At 30.0% G+C, this 17,135-nt stretch overlaps 1 protein-coding gene and 1 long non-coding RNA gene across 2 annotated transcripts; both read left to right on the top strand.

Annotated features, from left to right (window-relative positions):
* Positions 1 to 7,645, top strand: LOC111711217 (uncharacterized). Its single transcript, XM_023485506.1, has 6 exons — positions 1 to 41; positions 771 to 867; positions 2,043 to 2,113; positions 4,929 to 4,985; positions 6,434 to 6,511; positions 7,569 to 7,645. The coding sequence occupies exons 2-6, from the start codon at positions 839 to 841 to the stop codon at positions 7,643 to 7,645; spliced, it is 312 nt and encodes a 103-aa protein (XP_023341274.1). The 5' UTR covers positions 1 to 41; positions 771 to 838.
* A 499-nt stretch (positions 7,646 to 8,144) lies between these two features.
* LOC111711210 (uncharacterized) lies at positions 8,145 to 8,552 on the top strand. The gene is made up of 3 exons (XR_002767206.1): positions 8,145 to 8,231; positions 8,335 to 8,412; positions 8,518 to 8,552. It is a non-coding gene; the product is annotated as an uncharacterized LOC111711210 (long non-coding RNA).
* Positions 8,553 to 17,135: the final 8,583 nt, after the last annotated feature.

The raw sequence follows: 17,135 nt of genomic DNA, 5'->3' as shown, positions 1-17,135 counted from the left end.
AGGATCTAAAGGTATAACATCTATTCAACAAGGATTAAAAGGTATAAAATCTATTCTACAAGGATATAAAGGTATAACATCTATTCAACAAGGATTAAAAGGTATAAAATATATTTTACTTTTGACATATTCATTCCTTTTGTAAGGATTTTAAATAATGAAGACAACTTTTTCATATTTGTCAGGAATGTTCGAAAATCCAGCGCCAGCCATGAAAAATAGTTATATTTTTTTTAAATCTCAACTTTAAACGAATACGTCGAAAAAAATCAATGATTGTAGGTTTTAATATCTGAATAGTTTGTTTAGAATTAAATAGATTTTTTACAATCCGAGTCGAATATTGCAACTTTTTGAACTTTTATGAATGCTACGCTATGAGTCGTTTTTATCAATTTTCTCCTTATAGACGCAACAGATTGAAGTAAGATTAGAAGCAATCACCATCTGATAATTTTCTACTTAAGCCTTTACCCCCTTCTTTTTTTGCGAACACTCTTTTTAACAATATAAAAATTAACGGTTTTGCCGTTCATTAATGGACTGTTCTGTTAATTTTCAAAAATCTCCATTATGTTAAAGAGTTTTTACCAGCCCGTTCTACAACATCGGGTGGCAAAGATCAGGAGATTAGAAACTCAGAGTTTATGGCAAAACTCATTTCCTTTATCTGTTTTTAAACATTCTTTTTTGTTAAAAGAATTTTTTTCATTAATTAAATTTTAAATTTAGAATTCTAAGTAAAATGATAATAACAATGTAATATCTAGGTGGAAAACGTTCAGCTGATATCAACTGTGGAATTATATTACAATTTCAAGATGGCCAAGATAACAAAATGGCGGAAAAAATTGAAATATGTCTAAAGTAAGACTAGAATCTAGATCAAGGAAATTGAACAGGATGTCTTGAAATTCTAATTTTGTGAATTGAAGATTATGATTTAAGACAAGTTTTATTTAAAATGAGCTTCCATTTGAAATGTGACTCAAATCTAGAGAGGGGCAAGTTCGACTTTTTTTTCATTTATTATTCAATCGTTCAAAAAAAAATTCATTTGTGCTTAACATTATCGTTCATTTATAATTCCTTAATTTTCTCAGTAAAATCGTTTGTTCAGTAAAAAAAACGATTGTTTTTTATTTATGTTGTTTATAAAAATTAGTAAAAATATCGTTTTTTTATTTCATTTTTAAATTTGGTTCGTTTAAAAACAAGAATGCTCATCTCTACTTAATTCGAGTAAAACTGAGTGGGGTTTACAACGATTGTGTATTCTAATTCCTCGCAAATCCGTAATTGAGCTCTTTAATTCTGCATTATTCCACGTCCACGCAATTTTGCACAATTCCGCGCAAGAGAATTCCGACTGGACCCTAACTAAAAGTATCGTCATTTTTAAAACAGGTTAAATTCTTACATTTTGTTTTAATATTGTCTCCAGCATAAATTTGTAACTCACTGTTATCGTGAAGCACCAATGAAAAATAATTAATTTTCATAGGGAAAACTGTTGATATATTCTTTTAACCTCTTCCAAAGTTTTGAAAAGTCCAATAACTCTGCAAGATGTCGGAAAAATCTGTCAGATTCAGAATGGAAAAAGAAAATTAAACTTGAGCTGAGAAAAAAGAGAGATAAAAATGAAAACTTTAAATTTTAATGCTTCAAATATACTTTTAATCTTGAATCTTCACCTAATTAAATTTTTATAACCCTCATGTGTGAATCGTTGTACATAATGACATTTTCTATAAACTGTTTTTTTTTCTTTCAACTGTTATAATAATAATCAAAGGTTTAAAAATCAAATGTTTGCACCATATGGTTGCAAAGATTTTTGAAAACGCTATTGTTTTAAGCATATGATCACTGATCGGTTTCCTGGGCAAACCAGATTTTGCAAAATATTTAATTATTTGTTCAAGATAGTGTTTGCAAAATATTTGGTAACATTTCAAGATTGATTTGCAGTACATATTTGCTGAGATTTCAAGATTGTTTTTACAAAATATTTGTAAATACCATAAAATTTACTTGAGGGAGGAGGGAGTTGTTGGACTAGAGTATGTTTGCATGAAGGAGAGAGAAGGAGGTCTTGATACACCTCAAGGTATAGATAGTATAAAGGTTTAATTTTAACCCTATAAAAGGCTGGAGGGGGGTGGGGCATCTCGACCTTACCCCTTCCCTCCTCCCATCCTAGAACAATTCCTTAAATTAAAAGTAAATATTACAGGGGATATTAGTTCCAAAACTAATTTCTAACACTGGGTGTTAGAAATGGGCACAAATTGAAAGACTTGGTTTTTAGGATTCCGGCCCATATTGATAGTAAATTAATGCCTACCAACATTTTATTAAACATGACGAGGACAACAATTCCCAATTTTTAACTCCTCTGTGTAATTGAAATTATAAAAGGAATTCTTTTTATATTAAAACCTTGACATTTTTCAAGACAATGTCAGGTTTTCCATTTTCGAACATATCCTGAATTTGAATCATTGTTGCGTTTTCGAGACAAAACCCACTTTTCTGTTTTGACTATATTCCGCTTTTCAGAACAAAGCCCAATTTCATAAATTACAAAAAAATCACTGAAAAATTAACTAAAATTTATTTTATTTGTTTATTAAAAGAATAAAGTTAATTTATTTCCCGCATTTTTAACTAACAATATCCTGCATTACTAGTTAAATCTACATTGTAAGAACAAAATAATATTAACAATTTAATTTATCAATGCAATGATGATTTTTAAATTTTAAAAGAATATTTATGATTTTATTTTCCATTTTGTTTCTATATTACCTTATTGAAAATCTTGTTTTTGTGACGTAAGTGCGTAAAAGCTTGAAAATTTACATTGATATGAATTCGAGTTTATGTCTCAAAACCAGTGACCGAATTTAAAGAATTTGATCGGCGGTTTAAATTTAAGCCGCGGCTTACATTTGGTTGGTTCCACTTAAAATTGTATCAAATGTTTCAAGATTTAAGCCAGCGCTTAATTTAAACCAGGTTTTGGCAGATTTAAACCGCGGCTCAAATTCTTTAAATTCCATCTCAGGATATTTTCTTAAAACCTGACATGAGCTGAAATGTTCGAAAATGAATTCAAGTATCATCAAAAACTGATTCTCACACCTTATTATTAGTTTAAAGTTGGCATTTTTTGTTTCAATAAATAGTTATAGCCCTTAGTTATAAATGTGTGTAGTTTGTTCAACTTGGCTCGGATCTAAAGATTTATACGTTTGCATAAGATATCATTGCAGACTTGAGATGGAATTTAAAGAATTTGAGCCGCGGTTTAAATCCGTCAAAACCCGGTTTAAATAAAGCGCCAGCTTAAATATTGAAACATTTGATACAATTTTAAATGGAACCAACAATATTTAAGCCGCGGCTTAAATTTAAACCGCCGCTCAAATTCTTTAAATTCGGCCATTGGTGTGTTAGTGTTAGTTTTGAAAATAATTTCCTCTGAAATAGATCCAACGTTCAGAGACCAATTTTTCAAGGTCAATTCATAAAGGAAATTAGTCCTCCGACTGGAAAGGTTTTAAAAATAGCTTTAAGTACGTCGGAAAATATGTAAATAAAACAAATCTTATTTTTTTCTAGTATTAAGTGACATACATTTTAAATGTAAATTTAGATCTGCAGCAAGCATAAGCAAAATAAGCTAAGTGCTAAACAATTTCAGAAACACCATCAAGTTTTTTGTTACAACAAAACCTTTTCCTTAAAGTGCTTTTTTCTAAAAGTCATAAATGAGAGTTTTATAGAGAAAATGAGATTGGTATAAAGAAAATGAGAGTGGTATAGAGAAAATGAGAGTGGTATAGAGAAAATGAGAGTGGTATAAAGAAAATGAGAGAGAGTGGTAAAGAGGAAATGAGAGTGGTATAGAGAAAATGAGAGTGGTATAGAGAAAATGAGAGTGGTAAAGAGGAAATGAGAGTGGTATAGAGAAAATGAGAGTGGTTTAGAGAAAATGAGAGTGTTATAGAGAAAATGAGAGTGGTATAGAGAAAATCAAAATGCAATGGAGAAAATAAGAGTGGTATAGTGAAAATGAGAGTGGTATAGAGAAAATGAGAGTGGTTTAGAGAAAATGAGAGTGTTATAGAGAAAATGAGAGTGGTATAGAGAAAATCAAAATGCAATGGAGAAAATAAGAGTGGTATAGTGAAAATGAGAGTGGTATAGAAAAAATGAGAGTGGTATAGAGAAAATGATAGTGCTATAGAGAAAATGATAGTGCTATAGAGAAAATTAGAGTGGTATAGAGAAAATAAGATTGGTATAGAGAAAATGAGAGTGCAATAGAAAAAAATAAGAGTATTATAGAGAAAATTAGAGTGGTATAGAGAAAATAAGACTAGTATAGAGAAAATGAGAGTGGTATGGAGAAAATGAGAGTGGTAAAGAGAAAATGAGAGTGGTATCGAGAAAATGAGAGTGGTATAGAGAAAATGAGAGTGGTATAGAGAAAATGAGAGTGGTATAGAGAAAATGAGAGAAAACGAGAGTGGTATAGAGAAAATGAGAGTAGTATAGAGAAAATGAAAATGCAATGGAGAAAATAAGAGTGTATAGAGAAAATGAGAGTGTTATAGAGAAAATGAGAGTGGTTAAGAGAAAACGAGAGTGGTATAGAGAAAATGAGAGTAGTATAGAGAAAATGAAAATGCAATGGAGAAAATAAGAGTGGTATAGTGAAAATGAAAGTGGTATAGAGAAAATGAGAGTGGTGTAGAGAAAATGAGATTGGTATAGAGAAAATGATAGTTCTTTAGAGAAAATGATAGTGCTATAGAGAAAATGATAGTGGTATAGAGAAAATGATAGTGCTAAAGAGAAAATGAGAGTGCTATAGAGAAAATTTTTTTTGAATTTTACACTTAAATATTTTTTAGAAAAAGAACTAGAAATTCCTGGATTTTTTTCTCAGGAAATAGAAACATCTATTAAAGGTAATATTTATAAATTATATGCATATAAATTATATGTATATAAATTATATGTATATAAATTAGCTTTAGCTGGCCGAACTGCTGGACCAAATTGACTGATATTTTTTAAAAATTTTTTTAATCGATTTTTATTCAAAAAGAGAATTTTTTTCTTTAAAATTTTAAATCCATTTTCTTCCAAAGTGTTTTTAAAATTCAACGGGCAACGCCGGTCACCTCACTTCATAAATTAAAAGTATAAAAGTTTATTGACAATGAATCTGTTCAGAGCCTCAGAGGTAACACATTTTAGCTGAAAAGGCGCTGAACTAAATTTTTAATTTCAAAACTAATGATTTAAAAATTTGACCCTTCAAAATCAAAAGAAGCCTAGAAAACTGTACTGGGATCTTATAAGAAATCTCAAGCTTGCAAAGGCATTGAGTCTTAGACACAAACTCAGATTTTCTAATCCCTATAACTTTGTAGCCCAATGTCGCAGATATTTCAAACTATAAATTCTGGTAGATCAAATTATTAAAGCTTAAAAGATAAAAGATTTACACCATCTAGTTGCTAAGATATATTAGGGATTAGAAAATTTGAGAATGTGACAAAGACTCAATTCCTTTGATTTAAAGTTTAAGTTAAAAAGGTTTATTTCTTCATTTTGACTGTTAACTGGAAAGTGTTCCTTGAAAAAGGATCCTGGAACAAAAACTATTTTTTTTTTCGTATTTGGACTTTAAAGACCCATGAATACCGGGATTGTATTGTTCCAATGTGTAACTTCAAAACATTTTTGAAGTTAAAAGAATTCAACACTAGAGCTGGGCATGTTTAGGCCTTTTGTTAACAGTTTTCTAAGATTTACAATTTGTTAAGATATTTCAGAAATCGTTGGAGGTGCCAGTCGTTATAAATTTTAAGACAACTTTTAAAAACATCAAAATACACAACATTTATTTATTCTGTTTGTTAATTTTTTGTTAAACGTTAATTATTTTTCAATAACGGCTATATCGAATACTTAACTATTTCAAAATTAACGGTTTTTGCCGTTCATTAACGGATTCTTCTGTTCAGTTTTAAAACTTGCCGTTTGTTAAGGGAACATTGCCCGGCCGATTAGACGCTAAAAGTATAAAAAATTGTAAGGCTTACTTTTAACCTGTCTTAAGAAAGAAAAAACGAACACACAGTACAAAGAACGAACTTTTAATAAACAAAAAACAAGACAACCATGCAATCGTTTTTTTTAAGGATTTTCCGACCAAAAATATACTTTGTTTAAAACGCCAACGTCAACGAAACGACAAACTAAAACTAAAAAACGATTGTAAGATTTTTTATTCAGATTTTTCGTTTTTTCTTCGTCAAAATAAATAAAACGATTGGTTTTCAAAAAAGTGAAAACGATTCATCCCCATAATACTTATGATTTTATTTATTTATTTTTATCAATTTAGATGCCAAATCAAAGAAAGTTCATATGTCTCTGAATCTAGGAGCTTTTGGGAGTTCAGCAAAAATATTTTATTCTTTAGGTAACGTACACTTTACATTGGTTTTACTTATCAAGCTACCCAAACAATTAAACATTATGCGATTATATATTAATTTAATCATCTTTCAAATCATAACCTGATTTAGAAGCTAGGTTACCCTCAAAACTTTTTAAAATAAGGTACGGCTATATCCCATAAATCTTAATCTTAACAATATTTAAGTAGAAATTGTCGCATTTTTATCGGTATCTGTATTAGTTTTTGTAAATTTGACTTTGATAAATGAAGCCGCAAAACACTTTTACAGCACTGAAAACTCCAAAGCACCAGCTTGACTTTTAGGAAGCTAGAGTAAGTTGTGTAAGTTCTATGGAGATGTATTAAAGTAAATGAGGTACAATTATGAATCATGTATGATTTTAAGAGTGAACAATATAGATTTAGTGCATGCCGTGGGTTGAGTTTAAGCTTCCCCCTTTTTTTTGTTAACAATACTGAAATCCATGCCTCGCACCAGTTCTACAGTTTTTTTTATAAAATTAAAAAAAAACATTTGAAATTTTTTTTTAAAGACTCATTTAGATTTTTGCATTTATGTATAAATTAAGTCACACATGTAAGCAAAAAAAAATCAAGATGGGTATCAAAATATCTCTCTTAAACCATTAACATATTTTACCCTTGTTTTACCTGAGTTACATTCCCGATTCACCTCAGTACCCTTTAACTTGTATTGTCTAAACAAGAATAATGAATATCAAATATATTATTGTAGACAAGAATAATGAATATCAAATATATTCCTCTAAACAAGAATAATGAATATCAAATATATTCCTCTAAACAAGAATAATGAATATCAAATATATTCCGCTAAACAAGAATAATGAATATCAAATATATTCCTCTTAACAAGAAAAATGAATATCAAATGTATTCCTCTAAACAAGAATAATGAATATCAAATATATTCCTCTAAACAAGAATAATAAACCACAGGGCGAAAGGGCTGGACCCCTCCCCCCAATCGTGATAGGGTTAACATCGGCAATGTAACTTTTAAAATGGTGATTTCTAAAAGTCTTCTTTTGTTTAGAAAAACTGGGAGTTAACAGAATATGCGAGGGATACAGGGTAGTAGATGATAACTCTTTATTCAAGGAAATCACTTGAATTCAAATTTAAATTTAAATTCAAATTCAAAGAAATTGAGTCTTTTAAAAAAATTCAGATTTTCTAATCCCTGTATCTTTGCAACCAAATGTAGTAGACCTTAGATATTTTAAACTATGTTAAATAATCTAAGTTTAAATTATCGAAGGGTTTCACCATCAGGTTGAAAAGAAATAGGGATAAGAATAGTGGCAATTAAAGCCTTAATTTTGTTGATGTTTTAAAAAAACAATTATTTGAGAATAATTACGTTGAATTGAATGATGACTGTTACAGTCAAGTTAAATTTTAATGGTCCATTAAGCATGACACTCAGCAGTTGTGTAATGTACACAGATCCATTTTATTTAACAAGTTGATTTTTTCAAGTCATTGGTAAAGCTTTTTGATTAAATACAAGTATTAGTGCTTTAATGTCTTCTTATTTTACAGTGTTTAGGAGATCATTGTATTTTTTTTTCATTTTTGAACACAACAATAATTCAAATAATTGAAATGATTCAAATTTATCTATTTAAAAAATTTAAATGATTTCCTAGGATTGTATAAATAACAAAGTTATCTTCTCTATTTGTCCAACTCTCAGGTAAATAAGAAAGAAAACATTTTAAAGTGAATTTTTATAAAATAAGTATTTAAAGGTTGGCAAAATACTAAATAAAAATTAAGTTTTTCTTTTTTTATTCTAGTATTTTGAGCCAAAATGTTGGATTGAGTGAATTTTACCATCCTGCAGTTAGGTTCATAGAGGATGGTCTCAATCTAAAGTAAGTAAGTTTTTTATAGTATTTTTTCTGAATATATTTATTATATTCAAATATTATTGTCCTTAATTTCCCTTGTGATAATCATGCTCATCTCTGTATTCCTAGTGTTGGTGCTGGAAACCCTAATCTGGTTGGTGGCTATACCCCCCNCCCCCCCCACACACACACACACTAATCCAAAGACTTTGCTAATTAAAGATAGCGCATCAGAAAACCTACGCAAACTTGACGCATTTTCTGGGGTACTGAAGATCGTAACAAAGGTCGTATTCTCCAGAAATGCTGACGTTTCATAATGTCGTCTTTTGTAATTGTAAGGAATTAAATAGTTATTTAAAAACAAACAAGGAAACCACTTTAGTTTTTATATCTTGAAATATTTAATTTTTCCATAGTCCATAAAAGTGACTAGTGAACATAATTTACAGAATTCATCACTTTTTAAGTTGAAATAACGACGATATCTTCCTCATTGTTACCCAGATAATGTTTAAATGGTACTATTGTTGAGAGGACCTTTAATGGGTTTGAAACTTGAAATTATATCTATTAGTCCTTTAGAACATTTACTTTTGGTTTGAAATATATATATTAAGTGTTTATAGGAAGAAAATGAATGTCACGTATCTTGTATCCATGTAAACTTGTACTTTTCAACAGTAATCAATTATTTCATTACTATTTCATTCAAGATTGAATTCTCTCTCTACCTGATTTAAATGAATTATTGAAAAATATAACTTCATAATATTTATTTAACAATTTAATAGTTTTTACAAAATCGGGATATTTCTCTGTAAGGAACTCCTATGATCCAATTTAAGAGCCTTCGTCCAAACTATTTTCTTTTTAGATCTGCTGGTATTGTAAACGCAGACTCTCCTATTCTTGGCAGTTGGGTATCATAAATACTTTGCAGTATTTTATGTTCATTGAACTATTTAATCAAAAATAGAGTCTAAAAGTCGTCTTTATATTCCCCAGTTTTATTTTCACCAATGAATTTCTTTAATCCACCTTTTTAAAATCCTCCAATAATTCATGCATTAAAACTATTGTCATTAACTTTAAAAGACTTCTAAGTAAAAGGTCGTCCTTTAATTCGCATTTTTAACGAAACTTTCTGTGATTTTTTACTTTAATGCTGGATATTTTTCAAACAAAATTCCCATAAATTAATTGAAGAGTAAGATTAATACATTAAGTTATGCGATATAATTTCTTTGCCTAAGATTAAACAGAAGACGACATTTACAAAAAAATTATTTACCGTTTATAATATTTGAAATTTCTGGTCCCCTCTCTTCTTCATCGCCTAAAATTCTTCTGGTTGGTGGCTGGATTAATCAAGGTTTGTACAACTTTAGATTAAAACTGATATTTTAAATCAAAATTTGAAATTAAAATTCCAGATTTCATTCCAGAGAATTTATTAATTACTCTAGTTTATTACTCTAGTTGACCAAAACAAATGAGAAAATTATTTATTTTCCCATTTTGTAAAAACTTTTTGTGTAAATTTTGTTTAAAAGAAATTGAGTTGATGCCACAAATTCTGATTTTCTTATCCCTATATCTTTGAAAACCCAAAGTGGTAGGTAGACCTTAGCCATGTCACAGTATAAATTCTGTTACATCAAATAATCTAAGTTTGAAATATCAATTGTTTATACTAGCAGGTTTCAAAGATATAGGGATTCTAAAATTTGAGTTTGTGCCAAAGACTTAATTACTAATCTAAGCAATGTTTATGAATTTATTGTCTTGAAAAATAAAAAATATTTTCTAAAATTTACATTTACCTAAACTTGTTTTGATACAAATTTAAGTGGAACCAACTAAATATTTTTTAAACTTCGGCTCAAATTCTTTAAATTCGCCCTCTGGTCTAGCTAAAAAGAACTAACAAATTCTCGTAGATCAACACTCAAAAATTAGAAAATTCAAAAAAAGAATTGTTATCATATTATTCTATCTATTCTTTCTAAAAGCTTTTTTCTACTTAGTTGAACAAATTATTTTAAGATGATATCAAACATTAACTGTTTACTCTTTCCGAAAATATAATTCCATTTATAGAAAGAAATATAAAAGAAAACACTTCAGATAATTTCGTTTCTTGGTATTTCTTCAATTTTTTGCTTTTTTGCACAAAGTTCTTCGTACAATAATGCATGAAGCTTTAACCACTTAAAACTTTATGATGATTAAAAAATCATCATGATAATATATAAATACTTTAAAACTACTCCCACGGAAGCAAAAAACAATTATAATATTAGTTTCTTTTCTGCTTTAGGGTACACACGATTTGGATTTAGATATAGGGACATTGTTTGATTTCCTTTCATACCTCGTTGTATTGCAAGTTTAATACTTAATTCAAAAACACTTTACTCAAACTCCCGTTTGAACATCACATTAAAATTTCCATTTAAAAGTTAAAAATAGATTCTTTCAGAAAAAATCCATTTTCATTCCATTTTTACTTTACCCATAACCTTTTCAATAGAATAACAAATCGAATAAATAAACTTAGATTTTTAAATTTTTTATTTCATGTATAATGCCTGCCACTGTATTTTAGAATTTGAGCTGCTTAGTTCCTGGGGACTGTCAGAAACCTACCTGGCGAATTTGACCTTTAATGCTGCAAAATCTTCTTTTTTGCAAGATCAGAAGAAAAAAGAGCTCATGAAGGTATGGACATACGTTTACCGGTTTATGATGAGTTTTTGACTAATCTGACAGGGTTATCATGAGGCACCGGATTATCATGAGGCACTATCATGAGGTCAAAGAAAAACAGGATTATCATGAGATTTTTCACGCAAGTTTACAGGGTTATCATGAGCTCATGATAACCCTGTGATTTTATTCTAGCATTAGAGTTGAGTCGAAAATGCCTTTATCGAAACTGTTTTAATCGAAACTGCTTAACCAATCACTATCTGGAGGTCAAAGAAAAACAGGATTATCATGAGATTTTTCACACAAGTTTACAGGGTTATCATGAGCTCATGATAACCTTGTGATGTTATTCTACCAGTAGACTATCTATTGGTCTATTAATAGGTTTAATATAAATTTTTAATTTCATACAATTTAGCAGTGTAGTGCATATCAACACAATTTTAGACACCAAAAGCATTGTTTCATCCATTATCGATATTTTTTCCTCGTACTTTGATTAGGAATTTGCATTAAAAACTATCAATGTTTAGAAGAATCAATGATGGTTTGAAAATTAGCACTGGAAGACGACATTTATGAGGAAATAACTTTTTTGTGTTGTTTAAGCACTCTCCAGGGTATTCCATGCAAGTCATGATACACCTGTGATTTATTGTAGTATTTCAATAAACACATGAATGAAGTAACTTTTCTTTACTCAATGTGACATTTTAACACAATATTCCAGTTTAAACACAAAATAAAAGGGTTGAATTCGAGTTTTTAAACATAAGGTATTTTTTTGGTTTATTATTTTTTTAAATTTCAATAACTGACGTAGTTATTCGACATTTATTCATTGATTAAATAAATCAAAATAGTCTTAGTCAAGAATGGATTGCCACTATATTTAAATTTAATCCATCCAATCCTTCTCCTCTAAACCCTATCCATACTACTTTTCTCCTGTAAACCCAATCCATCCCACCCTTCTTCCTAAACCTTATCCATCTTACTTTTATCTTCTTAACCCAATCAATTCATCCCACCCTTCTCCTCTTAACCCGATTCATCCCACACTGCTTCTTATCTCCTCAATGTGTCTTATACCTTTGTAGTTCGTTAAGTTTGACTAAGGAGCTGAGTTTTTGCAACAATCTCAAATTAATAAACCTTATATCTATGCAACCTTAAAAATAAATTTAAATGTATATAACTCATGCTAAATCTGTTATTTTATCTTCAAACTTCATGATAACCCGGTATTAAGAATTCATTCTAATTCGTACATCAAAACCTCATGATAAACCTTTAAATTTGTGTTTGAAGCTCGTCATAACACGGTTTTTATTTTTTATAAAACTCCAGGATTTATTCTAATGTAGGATTCTATTCTGAACCCAATCCATTCTTAACTCTTCAACGATTTATCAACCAAAATATATTAGTTTTACTGAACAACGATAATTTTTTACATTTTTTTTTGGATAAAGAAATAGAGTCTTTGTCACAAACTGAAAAGTTTTACTCCCTATATCTTTGCAACCAGATTGTGTAAGCCTTTGATATTTTAAAGTTTGACTATTTAATTCTATAGAATTCTAAGTTTTAAATATCTAAGGCACCATCAAGTTGCAAAAATAAATGGGATTAGAAAACCAGAGTTAGTGTCAAAAAAGGTTCATTTCTTCGAGTTTTAAAAGATTTATAGTAATAGAAGTTTTCCAACCTAATCTTGTATTATATCTGAAAAAGTTATCCTGTAAACCCAATCCATCCCACCCATATCCTCTAAACCTTATCCATCTTACTTGTATCTTCTTAACCCAATCAATTCTTTTTAACCCTATGCATCCCACTTTCTTCTTTTGACACAATCCATCCCACTCGTTATTCTTTTAACCCAATCCATCCCACCCTTCTCCTCTAAGCCCAATTTATCCTGCTCTACTTCTCATCTCCTCAAAGAACCCTACCCTTGTAGTACATTAAGTTTTGACTAATGAGCTGAGGTTTTGCAACAAACTCAAATTACATAACCCTTATCTCTTTGCAACTTGAAAAAAAACCTTAAATGTATTTTCCTCATGCTAAACCTGTTAATTTATTTTTAAAACTCATGATAATCCGGTATTAAGAATTCATTCTAAATCGTAGATCCAAACCTCATGATAAACCTGTAAATATGTGTTTGGAACTCATGATAACCCGGTTTTTAATTTCCAGAAAACGCCAGGATTCTTTCTAATTCAGGATTCTACTCTTAACCCAATCCATCCAAACCTACTCCTCTTTCACGATTTATCCTACCCTTCTCCTCTTTAATCCAATCCATCCCACCCGGCCTTCTCCTGTCCACCCAATTCGTCCTACTCTTTATGATTTATCCTACTCTTCTCCTTTTCAATCCGATCTATCCTACTTTTCTTTTCTAAACCCAGTCCATCCACTCTGCCCCTCTTAACCCTATCCATCCTACTTTTCTCATCTAAACTAAATTGATCAAATTGTGACCCCATTGCTCCTCTACTTTTATTTTACTGGTACAACTTTGTGACCTCGTAGCTCCTCTAGTTTTTGTTTTACTAGTAAAACTTTTCTCCTCTAAACCCAGTTCATCCCACCCTTCTTCTCTAAACCCTTTCTATCACACTTTTCTCCTCTAAACGAAATCTTCCCACCCTTCTCCTCTAAACCCAATCTATCCTACTTTTCTTTTCTAAACCCAGTCTATCCACTCTGCCCCTCTTAACCCTATCCATCCTACTTTTCTCATCTAAACTAAATTGATCCCACCCTTCTCCTCTGAACCCTATTCATCCTACTTTTCTCCTCTAAACCAAATCCATCCTACCCTTCTCCTCTGAACCATATTCATCCTACTTTTCTACTCTAAACCAAATTCATCCCACCCTTCTCCTCTGAGCCCTATTCATCCTACTTTTCTACTCTAAACCAAATTCATCCCACCCTTGTCCTCTGAACCCTATACATCCTTCTTTTCTCCTCTTTCTTTCTAAGTTGGTGTAATGTAGCAATTATTAGAAACATAGCAAGGATTCAGAAAACAGGATATAAGACACAAAATGATGGATTGGGTTAACAAGAGAAGAGTTAAGCATGAGGTATATATAATAAAGGTTACTAGAGAAAAAACTAGAGAAAAAATTGTGTTAAGAGGAGAAGGATATGATGGATTGTTTGAAATTCTGGATCTCTAAAATAGAATAAATCCTGGAGTTTTATGAATCCTAAATACATGGGTTATCATGAGCTTTAAATAAATATTTACAGGTTTATCATGAGGCTTTGATTTCAGAGTCAGGATGAATCCCAAATACCGGGTTATCATGAGCTTCAAAAACACATTTACAGGTTTATCATGAGGTTCAATAAAGGAGTTGATTCTTTGACACAAACTCTGATTTTCTAATCCCTATTTCTTTGAAACACAATGTTGTAAACCTTTGATATTTCAAACTTATATTATTTGAGCTAACAGAACTCACAGTTTGAAATATCAAAGGTCTACAACATCTGAATCTAAAGATATATGGATCAGAAAATTAGAGTTTGTTGCAAAAACTCAATTCTTTTAATCAGGGTTATAATAATTTATTTTATTGAGAGACAGGAAAGGTTGGAAATAAATATATTTTCTATGTATATTCCATCCTCCTTCTCCTCTTTACATGCTTCATCCTACTCTCCTCTTCTTCAACCCAATCAATCCCACCCTTCTCCTCTCCACCTTATTCTTCCTACTTTTTCAACCCTATTCATCCCACTCTTTTTTCCTTTGTACACAATCCATCCCATTTTTATCCTTTTAACCAAATTCATCCCACCCTTCTCCTCTTAACCCGATTCATCCAATTTATTAATTTTATTTATTTAAAGAAGACTAAGGTAATTTTCAGGAACATTTCTTTGTCTCCTTTTATAATAATAAACAAATTTAACGATCGTAAAAAAACTTTTAAAAGAAAATACTGTATCTTTTTAACTAAATTTTTGTTAAATGATTCATTTTAACATCAATTGTTTTGTTTTCAATTTTTATACTTCATTAACAAATGATAATTTTTGCAGAAAGTTTAAAGTATTTTTCAGTAATTTTGTATCATATTTCTTGTTTTCTGAATCTTTACTATGTTTCTAATAATTGCTACATTACATCAGCTTAGAAAGAAGAAGGTTGACCTAAGAGGTTTGGTGATTTTTTAAAAATCCCTTAAATGTACATTCCTCATGCTAAACCTGTTTATTTTAAAAGCTCATGATAAACCTGTAAATGTTTTAGTTTTACTGAACAACGATAATTTTTTACAATTTTTTTAGGTAAAGAAATAGAGTCTTTGTCACAAACTAAAAAGTTTTAGTCCCTATATCTTTGCAACCAGATTGTGTAAGCCTTTGATATTTTAAAGTTTGACTTTTTAATTCTATAGAATTCTAAGTTTTAAATATCTAAGGCACCATCATGTTGCAAAAATAAATAGAATTAGAAAACCAGAGTTAGTGTCAAAAAGGTTCATTTCTTTGAGTTTTAAAAGATTTTAGTAATAGAAGTTTTCCAACCTAATCTTGTATTATATCTGAAAAAGTTATGTAGGTGGAAATTCATTAGGACTAGAAATGGATATCCAATAAGTGGGGTCGAATTTATTAATTTTAATTTATTTAAAGAAGACTAAGGAAATTTTCATTTTAGTCATTTTGTGTCATATATCTTGTTTTCTGAATCTTTACTATGTTTCTAATAATTGCTACATTACATCAACTTAGAAAGAAGAAGGTTGACCTAAGAGGTTTGGTGATTTGTTTAAATCCTTGCATTATCGATGCATATAGTTCTTATACATTCTGTGACAACCCTGACCTCATTATAAAACGTTGGGTTTTGTCTAGCCAAACAACATACAATTTTTTTTTAACATACAGGGTTATCATGAGCTCCGGACCTCCTGGTAAACCTAAACTTGCGTAGTTTGACGTGATTTTCAATGAAAAGATCTTTTATCTGAGAAATAATGAGAAAAATATCGTAGGTTTAAAAGTGTTTAATTCTAATACTTTATATATTTTTTGTTTGGAGTAAACACAATAAAATATAATCAGTTTCTTAAATTAAAATTGAATTGGAATTACGCTTACAGTCCCTTTAATTTTAACTTTAAGAATCTGTAAATAACTGATCTCTCCATCAACTTTAATTTTCCAATCGCTCTTCAAAATGTACTTTATCTACTATTTCTGATTTAGAGATCACTGATCGCTGACCCTGATTACCCCTTAAAAGGACTGTAAGCGTAATTCAAGTGACCCTTATATGCAAAGACACTCTTGTATGCCGAGTTCATTAGCGCCTGATCCAGTCAGGGTTAAGTCATGGCTGTGGAAAACTTACGGAAAATTGAACTTGAAATATTCTTATGTTTATGGATCTGTGGAAGAGTTACGGAATGGAAAATAAAGTTCAACTTGAAATATTCTTATGTTTATGGATCTGTGGAAGAGTTACGGAATGGAGAATAAAGTTCAACTTGAAATATTGTTATGTTTAGGATCTGTAGAAGAGTTACGGAATGGAGAATAAAGTTCAACTTGAAATATTGTTATGTTTAGGATCTGCGGAAAAGTTACGGAATGGAGGATAAAGTTGAACTTGAAATATTCATTAATCATAAATGTGGAGTTGTTGATGACCCAAAGAGAAGAATTAAAGTCACTTTTTAACCTTTTCCCTCCGCAATTCAAAAGGAAAATTGTTTAACCCATTTCGTCCGAAAAGACATATACAGTTCATGGCACTTTTAACCCATTAATACCGATGCTTCAATGAGGAGAATTCGTTGAAAAGTCACTCTGATGTTCTTTATATTCACATTTTTAAGAGAAGGTACAACACTAAATGTTTCAATGTTATTGCAAATTGTTAAAATTTAGAGAAATATGAATAAATGTTACATGTTGCTTCTAATTATTGTATGATGTATTATATGCGTCTTTTATGTGCGTTCTCTATTATTAGCGCATTTTTATTAGAG

The sequence above is a fragment of the Eurytemora carolleeae genome, unplaced genomic scaffold (assembly GCF_000591075.1).
Source record: "Eurytemora carolleeae unplaced genomic scaffold, Eaff_2.0 scaffold1131, whole genome shotgun sequence".
Classification (NCBI taxonomy): Eukaryota; Metazoa; Arthropoda; class Copepoda; order Calanoida; family Temoridae; genus Eurytemora; species Eurytemora carolleeae.
This window is presented reverse-complemented; position numbering and strand designations above follow the sequence as displayed.

Bases quoted from the DNA above. Each gene is read 5' to 3' on its own strand.
- LOC111711217 (XM_023485506.1), top strand. From the start codon at position 839: ATGGCGGAAAAAATTGAAATATGTCTAAA. The intron at 868-2,042 runs GTAAGACTAGAA...AATTTACTTGAG, and splicing joins AAAATTGAAATATGTCTAAA to GGAGGAGGGAGTTGTTGGAC. The intron at 6,512-7,568 runs GTAACGTACACT...TCTTTTGTTTAG, and splicing joins AAAAATATTTTATTCTTTAG to AAAAACTGGGAGTTAACAGA.